The sequence below is a fragment of the Hyperoodon ampullatus genome, assembly GCF_949752795.1.
Source record: "Hyperoodon ampullatus genome assembly, chromosome: 19".
In the NCBI taxonomy this organism is placed as follows: domain Eukaryota; kingdom Metazoa; phylum Chordata; class Mammalia; order Artiodactyla; family Ziphiidae; genus Hyperoodon; species Hyperoodon ampullatus.
This window is the reverse complement of record NC_136932.1, coordinates 48209330-48227379: the sequence shown is the minus strand read 5'-3', so window position 1 is coordinate 48227379 and position 18050 is coordinate 48209330. Positions and strand designations below refer to the sequence as shown.

The 18050-nt window shown below is 37.7% G+C and overlaps 1 protein-coding gene across 5 annotated transcripts; it reads right to left on the bottom strand.

Annotated features, from left to right (window-relative positions):
• Nucleotides 1-2383: 2383 nt before the first annotated feature.
• On the bottom strand, nt 2384-17516 carry ZNF207 (zinc finger protein 207). Of its 5 annotated transcripts, XM_079725684.1 has the most exons (12): nt 17471-17516; nt 15912-16038; nt 11509-11647; nt 10401-10568; nt 10202-10277; nt 9639-9686; nt 8486-8556; nt 6547-6704; nt 5275-5367; nt 4029-4271; nt 3273-3432; nt 2384-3130 (listed from the first exon to the last, which is right to left on the bottom strand). In XM_079725684.1, exons 1-12 carry the CDS (start codon nt 17509-17511, stop codon nt 2970-2972), a joined length of 1485 nt encoding a protein of 494 aa, XP_079581810.1. In that variant the 5' UTR covers nt 17512-17516; the 3' UTR covers nt 2384-2969. The 5 variants fall into 5 exon arrangements, with proteins under 5 accessions (XP_079581810.1, XP_079581812.1, XP_079581813.1 ...); XM_079725686.1 differs by lacking the exon at nt 5275-5367; XM_079725687.1 differs by lacking the exon at nt 5275-5367 and having other exon boundaries at nt 8498-8556.
• Nucleotides 17517-18050: the final 534 nt, after the last annotated feature.

Genomic DNA, 18050 nt, shown 5'->3' with positions numbered 1-18050 from the left:
GAGCCAAAACTGGCAGCCCCATTAATCTTACAACTTCCTAAATTATGGCAATCACAATGCCTGCCGGTATATACCAAGTCCCCAAAGCTGTCTTCTGTGAGGACAGATGAAGTTTATTTCAACTCAACTCCATCTATTCTTTAAGAAAGCGTTAAGTCAGTTAATTATTTCAACGTAATTTGTTCCACTCGTGATTTAACCACATTATGGACCCCAGAAGCAATTAGGTAAAAGATATTTTCTAGAAGCTTAATTACGCTCTGATGCATGCACAAATTACACATTAAATATACCAAATGGGCACCATCTGAGCCATATACCTACAAAATACAAGAGGAGATGAATGATGTGCCTAAGTGTTGTGCATAACATTTTGAATTAACTTTTATTTATTTATTTATTTTTAAAATAAATTTATTTATTCATTTGCTTTTATTTTTGACTGTATTGGGTCTTTGTTGCTGCTCATGGGCTTTCTCTAGTTGAGGCAAGCAGGGGCTACTCTTCGTTGCGGTACGCGGGCTTCTCATTGTCTTGGCTTCTCGTTGCAGAGCACAGGCTCTAGAGTGCAGGCTCAGTTGCTCCGTGGCATGTGGGATCTTCCCGGGCCAGGGCTCGAACCCGTGTCCCCTGCATTGGCAGGCGGATTCCCAACCACTGCGCCACCAGGGAAGCCCTGAATTAACTTTTAATTAGAATTCTATCACTTCTTTAAAAGTGGCAATATTTTCTCCTTTCTGACCTCAGAAAGCAACAAACCTCAATATATTGGTTCTCTTTGCATCAAATGCAAATCAAGCTCTGCATAATTTTTGAAACATTACTAACCCATTTTTTTCCTCTTCCTGATCCCTCTCCCCCACTGCTATAATCCATTCGTAGTTTGTTGATAAGCCTGTACATGAAATGCTTGAGAGATATTTGGTTTGGGAGAATATTTCCTATTTAATAATTCTAAATTATGCCATTTTTACCATAAAAGATTTTCAACACAGGTCTTTCTTTGGCAGTATGATAAACATGCTGCCAAATCTAAGAAGTATATGATAATTTCAAAACTATTTACGTAGACAGGCGTTTGGTGAGAAAGGGGTACAGACTTGGCTGCTGGCAGCAGGAAGAAATGCATTCTTGGCAATACATGCATGTTGCCTTTTCAAACTATGAAATTTTTTGACCCTCAAAAATAGCACAGGAGCTGTAAAACCACTGGAGCAAAATAGCAGATTTAAAATAACACTCAGCTTTGTTAATACTTACAATGTTTTGTTTAAGATGAATGACTTTTTTTACTTGTCACTTATATACACTCTTTTATGATAATTAAAACATCTTTCAGTATTTTCTTATATGGCTAAAGCTTTCTTTTGTTTAAACAAAACTTCAGATTCTGTGCCTTATACCTACACCTTCACATAAAGGTTATAAAGAAATGTTATTTTCTTAGCTGTCTTAACTTTATATTGAGGAAAACTAAACCTGAGTTCATAATATATTAATAATTATACTTTGTACAGATCATTCATACTTAGTCATAAAAGTACTCTGCAAAAATGAAGATCAAAAAAATGGATGCCAAAAAGAGGTCAACAAGGCTATTAATATATGAGACTTGCAACATAAGATACTGAAGTAATAGCAGTCATCTCTACAGCAAAGTTCTCCACAGAACACAGTTGAACATTCAAATTTCCAAGGATGAAAAGGTTAACAGTAAAAAGCCATTTAGGCTTAATAATAACAGAAGGCAGCCATTTAATCAAAGAAATAATGTAATCTTCCAGGAACATAATAAAATAAAAAATTTCAAATCCATCTGTTAACCAACTTAACAGAGGCACATTTAGATTCTCATAATAACATTAGAATATATACCAGTCATTAACAGTACAGAAGGCTATTACTGCATGCACCTAAGCTTCTAGAAGTTTGCACCTGAAAAGCTTCTGGGGTCCACACAGTACCGCAGTCTCAAAAATAATCAGAAGGAAATGAATGGGTCTGGCACTAGGCTCTAAACATCAGCAGGAAGGAAGGAATATTAAGGTTTACATTTCAAATATCTATGATAGCTAACATATATTGACACACCAAGGGGGTGGAAAGGTGACACAATACAAAGATTTCATACCCATGTAATGACTCATACGTATATCTAAGTTTTTCTGTCAACTGAAGCACTAACATACAATTCTACATATACTGTCCAGTTTAAAACATGCAGCTAAGGAACAACCTACAATTCGAAGACAGAATCCAATGATATATCAAAACTGCATTGGTATAACTACGAATTTTATTATGTGGACATCTACTGTGGCATGCATCTGTACAAACCTTTCAGGCAGTGGTCCACAGCTGGGTTATGAATAAAAAAGGCATAAATTTTTCTCTCATTTTATTACAATGAAGTTTAACAGTACAGAAAAGTCACATGACCTTGGTGGGTCAGATTACTTAAACCCTGAAACATGAGGAACTCTAAATACATTAAATATTGTTACACATTCAGACTTCCAATGTACAGGTAACTTGAAGACAGTTACAGCCCTCACCAAGCTAGGTTGGGGACATGAAGTCCAACAGCATCTGAAATGCTGTGAAGGCATAACTTTACAAATAGCAACATAAGCTTACAGAACTTGCCTTTATTAGGGTGGTATGTTCATGTAATTCCAGCGCCTTCACAATATAACGAACCAAATTTACTATACTTCACTTCTAAAAACCTAGATGAAACATGAAAAAGAAGCCATACAGTATAAATTGCAACTTCAGGAAAAGTTCCTGCTTTATTATTCCAAATAAACTTTCCCATGTAAAATAAATGTCCAATAGTTCCTGGTATGTGGGAAGATAATGTTTGTTAAAGTCACAATGAAGCCTTATTGACGGAAGCTTGGCTATGTAAACAGCACAAGTTGAGAAAAGGTTTAATCTCCAAACCTATTAGACTGGATGAAGTAAGATCAGTAACGGCCACCTTGCGACATTACAGGAGGTCTCATTCCCATCGGAGGTCGAGGAGGCCCACCTTGGTAAGGGGGCACCATTGGCGGTCCCTGCCCATATGGCGGCATAGCACCAGGAAGATAACCTGGCATGCCTTGATGATGACCACCATACTGACCTAAAAAACACATTTAAAACACAAAAAAATAGATTGAGTCTACGCCTTGTACTTTTAAATGCAATGCATTTTGCAGATAAATCTGCTTCATGTGTACACTCAGAAAATCCACTAAATAAAATAAACATAAAAAGAGGAATACCATGAGGCGGCATTGGGGGTCTCATTCCTTGTTGCTGTGGGATGCCTGGCTGTGGTGGCATCATACCTCCAATTGGTCCAACAGGTGGATTACCAATGGGAGCCTGTCCTGGTCGAGGAAGATTACGTTGATACTTAGGTAACTGTGCTCTTCTCTCTTCCTAGGAATAAAAATATGTGAAATGTGAAACATCTGAACACAGAGAGTTAAGCATGAAGGTAAGCATCTAAAGTCTTTATATTTACAGAGTGAGAGTAATTTTTAAATGTTCCCTTACATCCCAATTACTTTCACCCCACAAACCAGTCCAACTTAAAATCTTGATGCCTTAAGAAAACTTTACCTATTTTTATATTTGAAGCACGTTATATTGAACAACTTTCCAGAAATTATACATTGCTTCAGCAAGAAACTGTGTAATGAAGAAGGTATATGGACTGCAAGGGACCTACAGACTCTATCTCACACTTGTTTCTTCAATTAATTAAATTTATGAACAACAAAAATAATTTTTGAGAGAGTAAGACCCCAACTTACTGTCTTCCTTTAGAAATAGTCTTAGGGGGGATGTATCTAAGATCAAAACATGCAATATTCACTTTGTTTTGTGGTTCTTAAAAATCAGAATGGTAAAAATCACTTAGCATTCAACCAGATCATAAGACCACTGGTACTCAAATTAAAACTTTTCAAATGGACAAGCTGCTACCACAGTACTCAATCAAACTCTGCTAGTAAAAAATGTAAACAACTTACCAGCGATATATCCTCATCTGGATGGATCAACTTACTGGTTGCACTGGTCGTCGTAAGTGTAGCAGGCTTACTTGTTATTGAAGCTGCTGGTTTAGCTGCAGTGCTATTTGTTGTACTAGTGGTTGAAGCTGTAGACTGTGTATATGCAGGGAATGTAGGCTTTGGGGGTTCTGTAGTTGTTGCAGGAGTACTATTTAAGGGCTTGAAATCTGTACCAACAGGTCCTTGGACAGCTGCCTGAGCCTGTAAAACATTATCTTTCATCAACAAAACCAAAACCCCAAACTGAATACATCTACTACCTACTTAACTTAAAAACAAGACACTAACATTCAATAAGGGACAAAACTTAAAACAAAGTTAAAATCATGAACAATCCACAAAATTCAAGATAACACATAATACCAAAAGATGCACATCCAAAACACAGCAGTGGAAACAAGAAACAAGTTAGACTGCTTAAGTAACTTCTCAGATATCATCTATCTCCTCACCAGAAATTACTTAATTTACAAAGCTTTGTATTTATTCCTAACTGAAGATATGATCATATAATGGAATAGCAAATTTTCTATTATCATCATTCTAAATTCCTTTTTAAAATTAATCTACCAAGGAGCTCAAAAAAAAAAAAAAGTTAGAAATTATAGAATACAAATGTTTGGATAAATTTCAGTTACTAAGTATAGCATAAATAATGACTACCAGTGGTGACACATTAAAGATATGTCCTTCAGAAGTATTCTTTATATAATAATACAATGCCCTCCCAATTAACAATGGCTAGATTATTATGATGGACTAAAGGGTTTAGTAAGCTTTTAAGTATAAAGTTACCAAATAATAAATTTGTTACTTTTCATAACACTGAACATCTGAAACATGTAAACTAGGCCAACTTTTAGAACCAAATGCAGAGTATTAAATTTCCTTACATTATATGTGATGCTTTAAACAGCATAAAACAGAATAGCTTAATCATGCATCAGGCTAACCATTGGCCACTAAAATGCATTTACTGCTTACATGCTTTTAACCCTTTAGAACCATAGGAGTTTGGGGTATATTTTTTTCTATTAGTATGTGGTTCAAATTTTCAAATATCATTGATTTATAAGACATTAATTTTACTTTAAAAAAATTAAACATATTTTTGGGAAAAGATTTAGTTTTAAAGTAGGGTCCAAAGGGTTAATGAAGTTATAAAGCCATTTTTAACAATTTTAAACTGCAACTTCCTGCGTACTTGTGCTGCGCTAGGAAACAGAGCTTTAGAAGACGCAGACAGACTTTCTGAATTGGATGAAGCTGTACTTGAGCTTGTTACAGGTGTCCCCATCTGTAGCATAAAAGAAAGGAAACAATGAAAAGTCTCCAAACAAATGGGTGAAAATAAGCCACGTGGTAGACTTTTTTTTCAGTATAGATTGCATTTTTCTAAATGCAAAATACAATGCAATCAAATCTGTTTTATATATAGAGGCAGGCAGTTAATGCATTTACAATAAACAGAGTGACACTATGAGCCTCAAAAAAACTTTTTAAATTCTACACCAATAAACCTAATTAACCACAGGTTTTTTCCCCTAAAACTGACGTTTTCCACTATGATATTTCAAAACTGAAACCTTAAACTGAGAATTATGATGCATTATTGACACTTCAATCCAATTCTCCATCGATAACTACAATTTTTGCCAAGTTATTAATAGGATAAACAAAATAAACAAACAATAAACGAAATCCCCCCGCCTCAAAAACATAAATTAATGTACTTAAAAAGTAATGCTTTTAATTTAGCAACTACAAACAGAAAAAAAATTGAAAAAAGAAAACACCTAAGGGATAATTTTAAGGTGAACAATGAAGAACATACAGCTTGAGCGTCTCAATTCTGAATGAATTAAATACATCTGCTTAACTCTGAAACAAACTGGGGGGAAAATGCAAAGGTAACAACCATTATATACATACTATACATAAAAGAAGGATTTTTTGCTTCTGAGTTCTGGGGAGAAAAAAAAATAAAAGGACAAGTAGGAAATGAGTATGACTAGGTCAAAAGACGTTAAATGATGCCCTTCCAGCAAGAGTGAGGCACTACTGTCTGTCACAATTCTAAAGGAAGAGCCCAAAAATTATTTGCTAAGGTCTTAGGATTTTTTGACTTCGGTTTTTATTCTACTCATAGCTCATCAGGTAAAGGAGGACCTCATAACATTTTTATGTATTTAAGTTCCCAGAAATTAAATTTTCATTTCTAACTAAAGCTAAGAATAACCAGAGTTCACAACTACAAAAAAATAACATACTACACTATTTTCTGGTTCCAGTCAACCTTTTATAAGGAAATCAAGGTGTGCAAAAATGGAAGAGAACGCCACTTCTTCAGTATAGTTAATAAATTGTATTAAGAAGATTACAATTTTTAAAATGACTTGACATTTTCAGAGTTCAGTAAACAACTCCACTTTACCTTTAAATATAAGCGCGCTCTTTTTCAGAAATTTCACCTTACCTGTCCTGCACTGGGGAAAAGAGGCTTAGTAACTGGAGGCTGTGGAGCTGGAACTGTTGCTGTTGGTGCAGGTGGTCTGTTAAGAATACCTGGCGCTGAAACAGCCTGTGCTTGAGTCATTGGAGGAATTCCAGGTCGTGGAACAGGAGGGGGCATACCTGCAGAGAAGAAATACTGGAGTGGGACCCAGTTGCTGAAACATTTAGCTCAGAAAAAATACTTCCTCAAAACTTTGCCATTAAAACATACTAAATTAAATTAAAAATGATTCTAGGAAATTCCCTGACTCGGCTTTCACTGCTATGGCCCGGGATCAATCCCTGGTAAGGGAACCAAGATCTCATAAGCCGTGCGGCACAGACACACACACAAAAAGATTCTATGTACAAAGTTATCAATACTGATGACTGACTGCTGAACTCAATGAAGCCCAAGTACTTAGGCACTTGCCCCCTTGGGACAGTTTTGCCTCCAACTTTCTACACCTTTGCATCTCTTCAGAATTTGGGGACATGAAAGATACCACTAGAAACCCTGTATATGGGCAAAGCCAACAATTAGGCTTATTGATATTACTGATGCAACAAATTTTTGAAACATAGAATTATTTCAATCATCTAACAGACAGATGTTTCCAGAACTCTAATGCAAACTACAGTAAAAACTGTTAATAGGCCATATACCCATAAAAGTTATTCCAGAAACTAAGTTATTCCTTTAAGTGTGCTTTAAATACACAAATTTTCCTAAAATATACCACTAGGCATTCTTTGAAGTTCCTCAATGAAAACTTTTACTGACTTCACATTACCAAATGAACATAGGTTATTTTTCTGTATTCATTTAAATGCCTAAAATTACCTCAGAGCATGATGTATGTGAAGCTGTTGCCTATAAATTAATGGTTGCACTGGCATGATTCAAATTTTGCTGCTGCTTTATTTTTCTGTTCCTTTTACACCAACTATCACTTGAGTACATCTGCATCTGCTATGGACTGCAAACCAAACTTGCTAGGATTAAAACGCTAGGCAATGGACTCAGAAAGCCTCATGAAGACCTCTGTGGCACATTTACTGGGCTAACCAAATCCCTTTCCCCACACTGTAGGCTAAAAAGTCAAGATACTTTATTTCCCAGGCTTCCCTGCACCTAGAAGCTCCATTAGACATATTTCTGGCCAATGATATGTAAGAGGCTAAGGAGATTCTGGGAAAGTTACTTTGTTCCCTAATACAAGAAAAAGGAAAGCACCCTTTCTTGCCTGAGATCTTGTAACTACTGAGTTACATGTTTGAGAGAGAAAGCTAAGGTTGGCAAGTGCAAAATTTTTAAAGTATGGGCTCTTGTTATCACTGGAGCCACTGAGTCTACCACTTTTAGGCTGAGTGAGATAATAAATACCTACGTTGTTTAATAGTTTGTTGGATTTCTCTATTACTTGTTAAGAGTCTCCAGTACTTGCCTAAAATATTCCTAACAGATATAACCACTCTTAAGTCACAGGCTCAGTGACTCACTCTGGTTGCTTTGAGGACTACTTTTACTATCTATTTCAAAACTCGGAACTCAGAACAAAACAAGATAATCACATTTCTCACAGTAATTTTAAAAAGAAGTCACTAACCTACAGAAACTTTAAAATTACACCAATTTTAAAACTGCACCTCGCAGTGGTTGAGAGTCCGCCTGCCGATGCAGGGGACATGGGTTCCTGCCCCAGTCCGGGAAGATCCCACATGCCGCGGAGCGGCTGGGCCCGTGAGCCATGGCCGCTGAGCCTGCGCTCCACAACGGGAGAAGCCACAATAGTGAGAGGCCCTCGTACCGCAAAAAAAAAAAAAAAACCTGCACCAATGCCCACAAATCGACTGCCTAAAATACTTAAGAATAAAGCACTTCTGTCATATTAAAAAGGAAACTGTCTAACATTTCATACCTGGTGGCATACCAGGCATCAGAGGTGGTATTCCCGGTCCAGGTGGCATCATTCCACCCATTGGCATCATTCTATTAGAAAGCAAATTTCAAGAGACAACTAAAGTTAATTAACAGTATAAAACATTAGAAAATATTTTGGCTAAAGCCTGAAACAACAATAGATAAGACTTGAATTTGACCCCTAATATTGAAATCAATCAAGCTGAAAGAACACACAACACACTAAAACAATTCTATCAAAATAAATTCCCTAAAAATCAGCGAACTCTTTGGTTTACCAGTTAAATAGGGGAAAAAAATTCAGTCTTTGTTAACAGAACATTTTAATACATTTAAAGTCATTGAGAACAATTATTATACTCTCCTTAATATAAACAAGAGGCCTTATCCAAAACGTGCGTAACTGGAAAACAAAATCACCTTTTGTCTCACTTGGGAAATATCCACAGAATATTAATCAAAAAAACAAAACAAAAAAACCCTCTTTATTTTACAGTTATCAGATTTTTTCAAAAAGAAAATACTGAATGTACTCTGTGGAGTAAAGATTTGTTTTGGACAGGCACGGAAAAACTACCATCAAAATTAAAGATAATCAAAAGTAAACTCAGAATCCCTACTTTTCATGTACAAAGTTCCTAACACTAAACCAGGACTTAAAAACACAACCCATATTTGTTTTCCTTTCCTTAAAAGAGCTCACCTTCAAATATCAGTGTCCAATTCACTTAAAAAATTATAAGTTTGTGAATTAATGATTTAGGATTCTTATCAGAATAACTTCTATATATAGATTTTATTAGAAAAAATCAATTACCTTCTATAGTAACAGAGCACGTAATTTGGCAAAGAAATATATACTCTTTCTTAAATATTAACCCTTTTTAGTAAGTCCCCTTACTTTTAGCAGTTTGGGGAAAACAGCTGCACAATTAGAAAATGCTTTGTTTATATGAGTCTATTACGATTTCCTCACAGATGTTTTAGTTCCCTCCTTTAAGAGATCTGTGTCAATCAGTTTGCAAAGTTTAGAAGTTTTAGTGAGGAAGATTAGAAAACTTCTAAAGTCAACTTAATAGATACCATTAAACACACAAAAAAATGACATTATGATTATACCTCCTGAATTACATTACGAATGAGATGCTTACATGTTTTCACCGCAAAATGACTGGGTGTATTTTCTCTGATGATGCAATCTGTGAAAATGTATGACAAAATCAAAATCTAACTGATTTTCAAAATACAGTGGGAAAGTGTATTGTATACCTCTCACATCCAACAATATTTAAATAAAAGTGATGGGCACGAGCACCTCATATTCATTTTAGTTCTTGATGACTTGACAAGTAAATCATTTACAGAGTTTGCTTCTTGTCACAACTACAAAGTGTCATGGACAGTTCTGAATCTCAGAAACTCAAATCTACAACCAACTACTTTAATTACATCAGATGCAACTGAAGCAGATGGCTGCCTACATACATCCTAAAACCCAAAAAATCTATTCTCTTCAGAGTCAAATTTATATTCCTTAAATTTATTAGTAGATCCCTTTATTAGGTAAGTTTAATAGTTACAGAGCCCATACCTTTTAGAAGCAAAAAGAAAAAAAAAACACAGCAAAGTAACATTTAAGTGATGTAACACACCCAAGTTGAAAAAGATCATTACTAGGCACAAGCCCACAAGTCAATTAAAAGGGTTTTCTTACCCAGGTGGCATTCCTGGCATAACTGGTGGCATTCCTGGCATCAGAGGAGGAACACCTGGCATTAATGGAGGTATGCCTACAAACAAGAATTTCAACCAAAAAGATAAAAAAGGGTTAAGAGGAAAAAATTAATACTTCTAAGCTGTATCAACAAAGAGCTGAGAATGTTAAATTGTAAGAAGCCTTATGTGCTTGCTACCTGGAGGCATTCCTGGTGCTCCTGGAACTGGTGGTAGTCCTGGTTGTGCCATTGGGGGGATATAACCTTGTTGAGGTTGAACAGGCTGTGGCTGAAATGAAGTTGAAGCTGCAGAGTCATCATCATCATATTCATCAGAATCCTCTTGTTGCTTCTTTTTTTGACTCTCTGCTAAAAAAGTTTAAATTAATTTTTCCCATAGAGTAAAAAAAGAAAACCTAAGCAAGTTTAAGACATTCAACATTTAAAATTTTTATTTCAGTGCAACTAGCTCCTGAGATTTCTCTTCCAAAAAAACTCAGTTAACACTGCTCTTTACTCTTTACATGTTTTTTCAATATGTATTAAGCAAGAAGGTTAACATCCTTTCCCTATTCTATGGCAGGTAAAGAACATTTTCCTAAAGCAGTTATACTTTTAAAAAATAGCTTTCTATTCCACTCCAAAAGGTAAACTATGAAAACTAGTCTGACCTCTCCAGAATGCTTTTCAAAACAGAAGATTTCATAGTTTATTAGTAAGTTTCTATCATTTGGATAGGAGAGGGCTGCAAATCCCAAGTCAAATACACCACTAAAAAAAATTTACAATTTTAGTGGTTTCATAAATCAAAACAAGCTACCTTCCTTTTCAAAGGCCTCAACACTTGCTAAATCCACCTGGAATTCAGTTATGAGTAAAAATATAATAAAATGTATGGAATGGGGCTTCCCTGGTGGCACAGTGGTTGAGAGCCCGCCTGCCGATGCAGGGGACACGGGTTCGTGCCCCGGTCTGGGAAGATCCCACATGCCGTGGAGCGGCTAGGCCCGTGAGCCGTGGCCGCTGAGCCTGCGTGTCCGGAGCCTGTGCTCCACAACGGGAGAGGCCACAACAGTGAGAGGCCTGTGCACCGCAAAAAAAAAAAAAGTATGGAATGATCCAAATGCTACCACATATACAAATAAAATACATTAACTTTGAACATAAGACAAAAAAAAAAAAAAAACCTCAAATTGAAATTCTGAATAGACCTAACATCTACCATTAGATTTATACTTGAAAATATTGTAATACTACTCTCACTAGTTAAGCTGTATCGAGAAAAAGCATACATCTTAGCATTTACCTTGTGTTTTCTGTTCAAGAAGTCGTCGTCTTTCATCCATGTCTTTTTCTGGAATACCTTCCATACCATATATTTCCAACTCTATGTCTGTTCTCCCAGGTATTGCATTTGGTACTGCATCTATTGTCTCTTTATGCACCTAACATTAAAAAACAAAGCAAAAAACCACCACACAAACAAAACAAAAACCTTCCATTAGATAGACAAAAGTGCCTCATGAAAGTCTTTTAAAGAGTAATTTTAAATTACTCAGAGACCACTTAGTATAATGGTTAAGAATGACTGGTTCCATAGTGAGACTATGTGGATTCAACCCCCAGCTTTATGGCCTACTAGCTATGTAAGATTAGGCAAATTCTTTGACCTATAAGCCTCAGTTTACTTCACCTATTCAGCACCTAACTTCTGGGATCATTTTTAGGATTAAAAAAGATACTGTGTATGTAAGAAAGCACTTGGCAATGTGAAGCACATAGCAAGGGCTCAATAAACAATTTCAAGTTTACCTTATAACCTTGATTGCTTGAATTATTAACAATGAACTAATAGTGCTACTCAAATCAGGGAAGTGTGAAGTCTGAACTAAGTAAAGCTTATGAAGTCTTAAAATTAAGTCTTAAAATAAAGTAAATTTTCCAAGAATGTATCCTGAGACAGCTAGTAGCTACAAACCACAAAAGTGACATTTCCAATTAGCATTACCCGGAACTAATGAGTCACCTGAAAAGCTTAACACTGCCACAGTAGTGATCCTGTCACTTTCCATCTCTGAATTTATTTGGCAGATCACAAAAAGAAGTCCTTCAGAGGTTTTATTGTAAAATAAAACACTGGGGATCTAGCACCTTTTTTCACTGTATGGTTTTGCTAGATCAAACATTTCTAACCCTCAAACGCGAATAACTTTTGCCAATATGCTAAAATCCCTGTCGGTCTTGGTTTCTTCCGCAAAAGGTATTAACTTAGGCTAAAGGATGTCAAAGTAGTTTGCCTAAAATATCAGCTTCACCTGGAAGCTTATTAGAAATGCAAATTCTACGCCAATAAAAATTTTTTAAAAATAAATAAGAAATGCAAATTATCAGGCCACACCTGAGCTCTACTGAATCAGAAACTCTTGGGTGGAACCACAAATCTATCTAACAAGACTTCCAGGTGATTCCTTTGCATACTCAAGTTTGAGAACCACTTATTTAGGTTAATGACTTGGATATATTGGTCCAAGTAATACTCAATTTTTCTTTCCTTCCAAGACACTTTCATGGAAGAATAGAAAGGTAATTAAAGAAAACTAAGTATTTTCCTGGAGGAGTATCTCAAAGATTTTAAAAAGTGATATGCAAATCAAATTCACAAATTATATTATTGTGATTAAAAGATCCATGAATGAAGCTACTCAATAAGTGTCAATCACCATTTCCGATATTTTTTGGAACATGTTACCTCTCTTGATGAAGGCAGATGAAGTAACTCATATATATGTTCTCTGAAAAAATACAATTACATTCACATACACATTAACTAGTTTTCACTACATTTCTAAGTAATGAAGGAAAGAAATATCTTAATCAAAAGGTATTGGAAAGAGAAGAAAAAAAATAACGCCATTCACTCAAAATCTTCCCAACCTTATGTTACAGCCAGAATTAGATTTCTTAGTCTTACATAGTAGAAATTAGTATGGTCTCGGCCGAGAAGATAGGAGCAAACATTGATGTAAAACATCTAAATTACTAACGTCCTAATCTAATCTATAAAACTCCAGCATGTGTCTGATTTAACTGCCATGCCTATCTCACAGGCTGCTGTGAAACCATGGTAAGAACATATAAACAGAAGCACTTAGTCAATTAAAGATTATTACTAATAGTTTCTTAACTAATCTTCGAGCTTCCACTCCATTTCTCTGCTCTTCTCTATAGTACAACTCCTCGAAACAGCACCTCTACTTTCCCCTCTCATTTTCTCTTGCAAGCATTCCTATCAGCCTTTCATCCTCTTCATTCTAGGAAATCACTGTTGGCAAGTAACCAATGACCTCTACTTTGATTAATCCAATCTTAGTCCTGTGCTTAACTAACCTACCACCAGCGTTTGGCTTAAATAACTCACTCACTCCTTGAAACACTTCATTTGGCTTCCACAGCACTACTCTTTTGGTTTTCCTACCTTTTCAGTCTTGATTGGTTTCTTTTAATCTTCTGACCTCTAAATGCTGGGAGTGACCCAAGGTAGTGTCCTTGGCACCACTTTTCTATCTATATTCTACTCCCTAAGGACATATAATATCATGGCTTAAAACAGCCATCCTTATACTGTATCCCCCCAAACTTCTATCACCAGCTCCAACCTCTCTGAACCGCAGACCTGTAGATTCAACTGCTTATGTGACATCTCCATCTGGATATTCCACAGACTTTCTCAAAATCTCGAAACTAACATCATATGCACACTCAGAATTAACATAAGATGATCTGATAGCCTCATCCCTAAGCCTGTTTTTCCTGCAGCTTTCCACATTTCAGTACCGTCGTCCCTTGATGTCAAGGCATGACTGGTTCCAGGACCATCCCCCCCAATACCAAGGATGCTCAAGTCCCTCATATAAAACGGCGCAGTACAGTTAGCCCTCTGTAGCCACGGAGTCTGCACACGTGGATTCAACTTACCGCATTTCAATTGCGGTGTAATACGCAGATGTGGATACCAAGGGCCCAATGAATACAGTAACTCACTTTTCACACTGCGCAGGCCAAAAACTTTCAGAACATCCTCCACTCCTCACTTTCTCATACTCCACATCTAATTCATCAGCAAATTCTGTCACCATCACCTCTTGCCTGGAATACTCTTGCCTGGTCTCCTAAGTGGTCTTACTGCACTCTACAGCCTACTCTCAGCCCTGCAGCCAAAATGACCCTTTAAAAAGTGTGCCAAAGCATGTTACAACTCAATTAAAACCTCCCATTTCACTCAATATTAAAGAAAATGGCCTACAATAGCCTGCAAGCCCCCCTATATGTAAAGCAGCACATTGCCGCCCTTGCCCTCAATCTAGGAGAATGCTCCTGACGTGGAGGTTTTCATTTGCCGTTCCCTGGAATCTCTCCCTCACCTCCTTTCAGAGCTCTGTTCAGATGTCACTTTCTCATTCAGGCCTGTACTACCTTGTGGCCCTCCCCTATCCCCCCTACCTAGTTTTAACCCCTACCTACTTTTAGTTTTCTCTGTCACATGTCAGCATAAAATTAAATATTTATAGGTTGTTCTCCTCCACAATGTAAATCTAAACTCCACAATGATGACTTTGATTTATTCACTGCTGTATATTCAGTGCCTAAAACATTGTACAGTACTGTCTCACAGAGACTTTGTGATAAATGGTAATGCTCTGCGTCTGTACTATCCAATACAACAGTCATCCACCAGGCACTTGTGGCTGAGCACAGGAAATGTGACTATAATGTGACTGAGGAACTGAAGTTTTAATTTTTAAACTTCTGTTTAAATAGCCACAAGTAACTAGTACCACAGTGGAAAATTGTGGGTCTCATATTTTTAAATGGATACTGAATTGCTATTGTAGCGACATAATTGGAGTGAAACAGATCTGTACAAACTTATTTTTAAACTCGGAGAAGCAATATCTTGTTTTAATTTACCTCCCTGCCTCCTACCAACAGTAGTTTCCAATGAATGGGGGTTTGCTCATCTCGCATCTCTCTAGAGTCAAATTAGGCAAAAATTCAGGCAGCTCTAGGACTGGCAGTAGAAGCGGAAAAAGTAGAAGTAGTAGAAGAAATAATGTTGAATAAAAAAGGTACTTAATTAGATCTTCAAAAATATAAATTACAAAGCCCTCCCCACCTAGTAGTGAAAGAACTCAAGAAACCTAGAAATTACTAAATGAAACACCATGCCGCCATTCCAAAAGAGGTCCAAGGAATAAACGGTAGCCTAGCCCCAGGCAACAGATTATAACAAATGGTTCAAAGACAGTGAGTAATGGCGGTTAATTATGTACTAATTCTTATGGGATTGGATTTGGTCAGACTGCCCACAAAATTTAAATCACTGATCCTTGTTCTCTTAGCCAAGTACTGACAAAATACTTCGTGATCTCAACATAATTGTCACCCATCTAAATCTAGGATAAAAGGTATTATCAATAATTGAAAGGTAAATACTAGCATAAACTCTTTAAACATGAAAAATCAATTCATCTTCTCAATGGCTAAAGAACAGAGTTTTTTTCTATTTTGAAGCTGACTGGTCATCTTATCTAATCTTTTGCAAGAAACAAACAAAAAACTCTACAGCTATCACAGAGAAATTCAAGATTTTTTCCCCATGTTGTTTCCAAACTACAAGAGAGCAAAAATTAAATAGAAGAAACCCCTTACCTGCATGCAATGAATAGCTAAACCAGGTCCTGTATACAATTTCTTATGACATATATGACATTTAAAATGCTTTGCTTTTTGGTGCTGTATAAGGATCTTCTCATCATCAAAATCTCTATTACAATACCTGATCACTATTGTTAAGGTACAAAAATAGCACAATAATGACACTGCCTATAAAAAATAAATCTGTAATGAAAGAGAATAGTAGTAACATTAAAAACAGGCGACAGCTAAAACCAACAATACTTTATATAATAACTAAGGAGTAACCTGCCACATAATTTTGGAATTTTCAATGTCCTGGAAGCTCACAATCTCTCTTCACCACCCCTAAATAAACACATCTCAGTAGGCAATATAGTTTTGTCAAACTCCCGCGTTTCACACAGATTTATGTGAAATTAACTTTTCTTTTGTTCAGTGTCTCAACATTTACAAATGCACACTGTGAACTGGAAGGGTTCAAAATGTTTAAAAAAAAAACCCAAAGTTAATGTGGACAGAACTTCAAAAATTAGAAGATAAAAATAATCGAAATACTAAGAATTTACCTAACATTTAAAATTTAATGTTTATATTATTTAGAATCTGAAAATAAATTCATTGCGACAACTTCCTATGAACAATCCACAAAGTTGCTTGCAATTCCGTACGAATCTGTCGCCCAAAAATGTATTTAAACTCACAGATAAGTTCTGTCAATAATACTGAGAATTCTTCTCTCCCTTGTCAGATTTTCCTAAAAGCGCTTTACAAAATCCGTAACCGATTTTCAACTATTATATAAATAAATGCAGCGTTTTTAGGTACCAGACAGTAAATGAAATCAATTGAAACGTAAAGTTTACTAACGTTTCCGGGGGGGGGAGGAACCGACGCCACGTTTCCTTAGTAAGAGGCACTTTCTCACTCCAATAAAACAAGTAAAAAGATAACAAGAAACCCCATCCTGTACGAGAACGCTTCTCCAAGATTAAGGCGTCAGTGGGTGGGAGGCGGAAGCTACATCTTCCCCCCAACCCCCCGCAAAAAAAAAAAAAAAACTGGGGGTGGGGAGGGCGTCGAAATGAGGGCTGACTAACATAAGCCTTTACTAAACCACCGATTCTACAAAAAAAAAAAGAAAGAAAGAAAGAAAAAAGTGGGTGACCGACTCCGGAAGCTCCCCCCTGATCCGCCAGAGTCAATAAGCGTACTATACTCGAAGGAAGTCCCTTTGTTGAACCGTCACCAAAACAACGGAGTGTGGCAGAAGACTCCTCAGGGGACTCTGTCCTTGGTGAAGGGGGTCCAAGCCGCCTCCCCGTGGGTCAACGCTCGCACCAAACCAAGACCCTCCTGAGTCACGGAGTCCCACGACCCACAACTGCCAGAGCTTCTCGCCCCAGGGACCCCGTTTTCCGAGAAACCTTCCCAAATCCGAGTCCAGCCACCAAACCACCGACCCCGAGGCCTAGATCCCACTCTCCGCCATAGGCCAAAGCCAGGCCTCCCCGTCCCAGTCACCACCAACCGGCGCCCCCGCTCGGCCTCGACTTCAAACCGACAAAGGATACCAGCACCACGGCTTCAGCTGCTTCTTCTTCTTGCGACCCATAACTGCGCTCTACCGACAGAAAAAAAAAGGAGGAGAAAACAAGCAGGAAAAACTGGCCGAAGAGTCTCCCACTCTCCCGACCCAACCGCCACCACCGCGTCCCACAGGAAACAGCCACAAAATGGCCGACGCCCTCGCTCGCTGCTCTGACTCCCGTCAGGCACTGCGACCGGGGGCGGTGCCAGGCAGGGGATGGTCACATGACGAGGCCTACGCCCTGAGTGGGCGGACACTCGCGCCTGCGGAGGGCCGGCTGCCATCTTGTCCGTGCGTCCGGTCCGGGTTCTCCCGTGCGTGTGAATTACACCGGGTTTACTTTGTTTGTAAAAGAGTGGGTGGGGCTTCCCTGGTGGCGCAGTGGTTGAGAGTCCGCCTGCCAATTCCGGACATACGGGTTCGAGCCCTGGTCTGGGAAGATCCCACATGCCACGGAGCAGCTGGCCCCGTGAGCCACAATTACTGAGCCTGCGCGTCTGGAGCCTGTGCTCCGCAACAAGAGAGGCCGCGATAGTGAGAGGCCCGCGCACCGCGATGAGGAG

Bases quoted from the DNA above. Each gene is read 5' to 3' on its own strand.
- ZNF207 (XM_079725684.1), bottom strand. From the start codon at position 17,511: ATGGGTCGCAAGAAGAAGAAGCAGCTGAAGCCGTGGTGCTG. The intron at 10,278-10,400 runs GTAGCAAGCACA...TCTTGTTTGTAG, and splicing joins AGCACCAGGAATGCCTCCAG to GCATACCTCCATTAATGCCA. The intron at 4,272-5,274 runs GTACGCAGGAAG...AATGTTTTACAG, and splicing joins TGTTTCCTAGCGCAGCACAA to GCTCAGGCAGCTGTCCAAGG.